The following is a 2,509-nucleotide window of genomic DNA, read 5'->3' as shown; positions in this document are numbered from 1 at the left end:
GGCAGAAAGCTGAGACGTACTATAGAATTCACTTCACCCCCAAATATGTATTTTTAAACAACAAATTAACTTGTGAAGTTATGCAAGGTAAAGTATTAGCATCTAGACTGAAGTCCATGCAGTGCTCACTGGAAAGGCCACGACTCGAAGGCTTATCATGCGGATACCTCGCCTTTGAAGAGAAAAATTCCTCATCCGTAGACGTTTCTGCCAAGATGACCGTCTTGGGGCCAAACGGTGACTCCCACCTCAAGCTGCTGACGTTTGGGTGAGAGTGGACACCTGAGCCAGGAGCAGGCCATCTAAAGGCTAGCACAGACCTGTGGGACAGCCTGGCCGGAAAAGGTGAGCTGGGTCAAACATGGTCTTCTCATGAACCAGGGGAGAGGGAGCGAATGGGAACACGAACTGGTCTCTCCATCCTTAGGCAATGTCCCTCTTTATTCCTGGTAATAGTCCTTGTCCTGAAGGCTACATTTTCTGGTGTTAATATGGTCAACCCTACAATCCTTTCTCTCAGCCAGAGTTCACAGGGTATTCATTTTTCCATCCTTTTACTTTTAGCCTGTCTATAGCTTTGTGTTTAACATACGTTTTGTGCAGACGGACAGAACTGGTTCTTCTTCCTCATGTACCTCGACAATCTCTGTTTTAAGTGATACTTAGATCATTCTCCTTTAATGTAATTATTGACAGGGTTGAGTTAAAATCTATAGCTTGTTGGTTTTGAAGAAGGTTGCTATTTATCTGACCTTCTCAAAGACTCCTGTATGTACGCTTGGTGGAGTTTAAATTCATTCTGGGATGGAAGGAAAGGAACAGTGCTAACCAATGTCACAGATGTGACAAATGTGACATAATGCTCATTCGATGGCTTCCTTTCTTTTTATATATTTTGAGACTGAGAAAACTAAGTGGCTGGATTTGGACAGGAATCCAGGTCTCTTAACATTCAATCAGGCAATTGGTCTTCCCGCCCCCCGTCCCATTATACAGTGCTATTTTGACCAATGAGAAAAAAGTTTTTTCCTAAGCTGTGAGGGCTCAGTTTGGCAACACACCAAAAGAATGATTTGAAGTTGAACGTCAAAGCTGGAAGTGAGTTCTGGTTTTTTGGCTCCTTCATGTTTAAAACAGCCAGTTACCTTTATAGGTTGGGACAGTGTCCAGTTTCCCTTTTTTAACTCGTTGTCTCTCCAAAGGTCGGACGATTGCCACAGGCTGCGTTTTATGAGGATTAAAATCCCGTTTGTAGGTAGTGCCAAGGTCCATGTCCCCCTGTTTCGGTTTATATTTTTCCGGTACATGGCGAGGCTGTGGGGTTATTTCATAAGGACGATAATCTGACCTGGAATAGATAAAGTTGAAATATAGCCTCGCGGGTTCTTTCGTTTCTAATTATTTCAGTGCCATATTGAAATTTTCAAGCTGTTTTTACTTGAAAAGTTTAAGAAGAAAATCAAATGGTGATAGTTGATGAACTACTTGAAAGACATAACTGAATTCCCTTTGTGTCCTATCCAGTGACTAAATACCTCAAAGAAAATAAATGTGTCAAAAATCCTGGTTTCAAAACATCATTACCCTGGATTCTTAGTTAACTGGATGTTACGTAAATAAAGTCCCCCAGTAATTGAATTTTTTCCTAACCCAGAAGGAAATCTCAAGTGAAAAATTTAACGAACGTAAAAAAAGTTTTAAGTGTGTGCCCCAGGTCCGCTTCATCAAAATCCTCGTCCGTCCTGCTCGTAAGACCCCGGTCACCTGCTCGGGCGTGCTTCCCTCTTCCTGAAGTCACGCTGTCTTCCAGCTCGTCGTCAAGAACAAACCCCGGCCTTCAGACAGAAGTCGCACTCAGAGTGTGAATGTGAGTCCTACCCCTTCTTGGGTCCCCTGGAAGCCCTTGCCGTGGCCAGCAGCCACGCCGGAACCCAGCTATGCTGGGTGCTATACGCTGTGTGACGGAGCTGGGACTGCAGACGCCGAGGCGGTCTGGTGGCGAGGAAGAGACCACGGCCTCTGACCAGACGGACTTGCCCAGGTCCGAATCCCGGCTCGGTCATTGGTAGGCGCATGAGTGGAATCTTAGGTGCCCTGTCTATGCCCCAGTTTCCTTGTATATGAAATAGGATAATAATGTCATCTATCTCATAGGGTTGTTTTAAGGAGTGACACACACACACACCAGTGCTTGATATGTAGTAAGGACACTGTGGTAGCAACTACTATTATTACCACAAGTCTTCAAAATTGCTTTTTTTTCTTTCTGGACTCTATCAACTGTGTCAATCATTTTATGATTGGCTTAAACCTTGCTGAAGCCGCATGTTCTGTGTATGCCGTGAGCATCAGAAAACAAAACAAAAACTCCCTGAATCCCTATCCTTTTCATGCTGTGACTCCATTGCCCACCTGTCAGCCTCTTCAGCCTGGTGTCCAGCAGCCTCGCTCCTCTGATGCGGCTGGAGGGCTCGCAATGACTGCTGGCTTTTGAGAATGTCCTTCTCCC

At 44.8% G+C, this 2,509-nt stretch overlaps 1 protein-coding gene across 1 annotated transcript in view; it reads right to left on the bottom strand.

Moving 5' to 3' along the window:
* Positions 1–2,509, bottom strand: part of SAXO2 (stabilizer of axonemal microtubules 2) — a 12,089-nt gene that overhangs the window by 3,116 nt on the left and 6,464 nt on the right. The window contains exon 3 of the mRNA XM_011376159.2: positions 1,132–1,348. Coding sequence (XP_011374461.1) covers positions 1,132–1,348 — 217 coding nt within the window. The remainder of the gene's footprint in view (positions 1–1,131; positions 1,349–2,509) is intronic.

Source organism: Pteropus vampyrus, unplaced genomic scaffold (assembly GCF_000151845.1).
Source record: "Pteropus vampyrus isolate Shadow unplaced genomic scaffold, Pvam_2.0 Scaffold286, whole genome shotgun sequence".
In the NCBI taxonomy this organism is placed as follows: Eukaryota; Metazoa; Chordata; class Mammalia; order Chiroptera; family Pteropodidae; genus Pteropus; species Pteropus vampyrus.
This window is presented reverse-complemented; position numbering and strand designations above follow the sequence as displayed.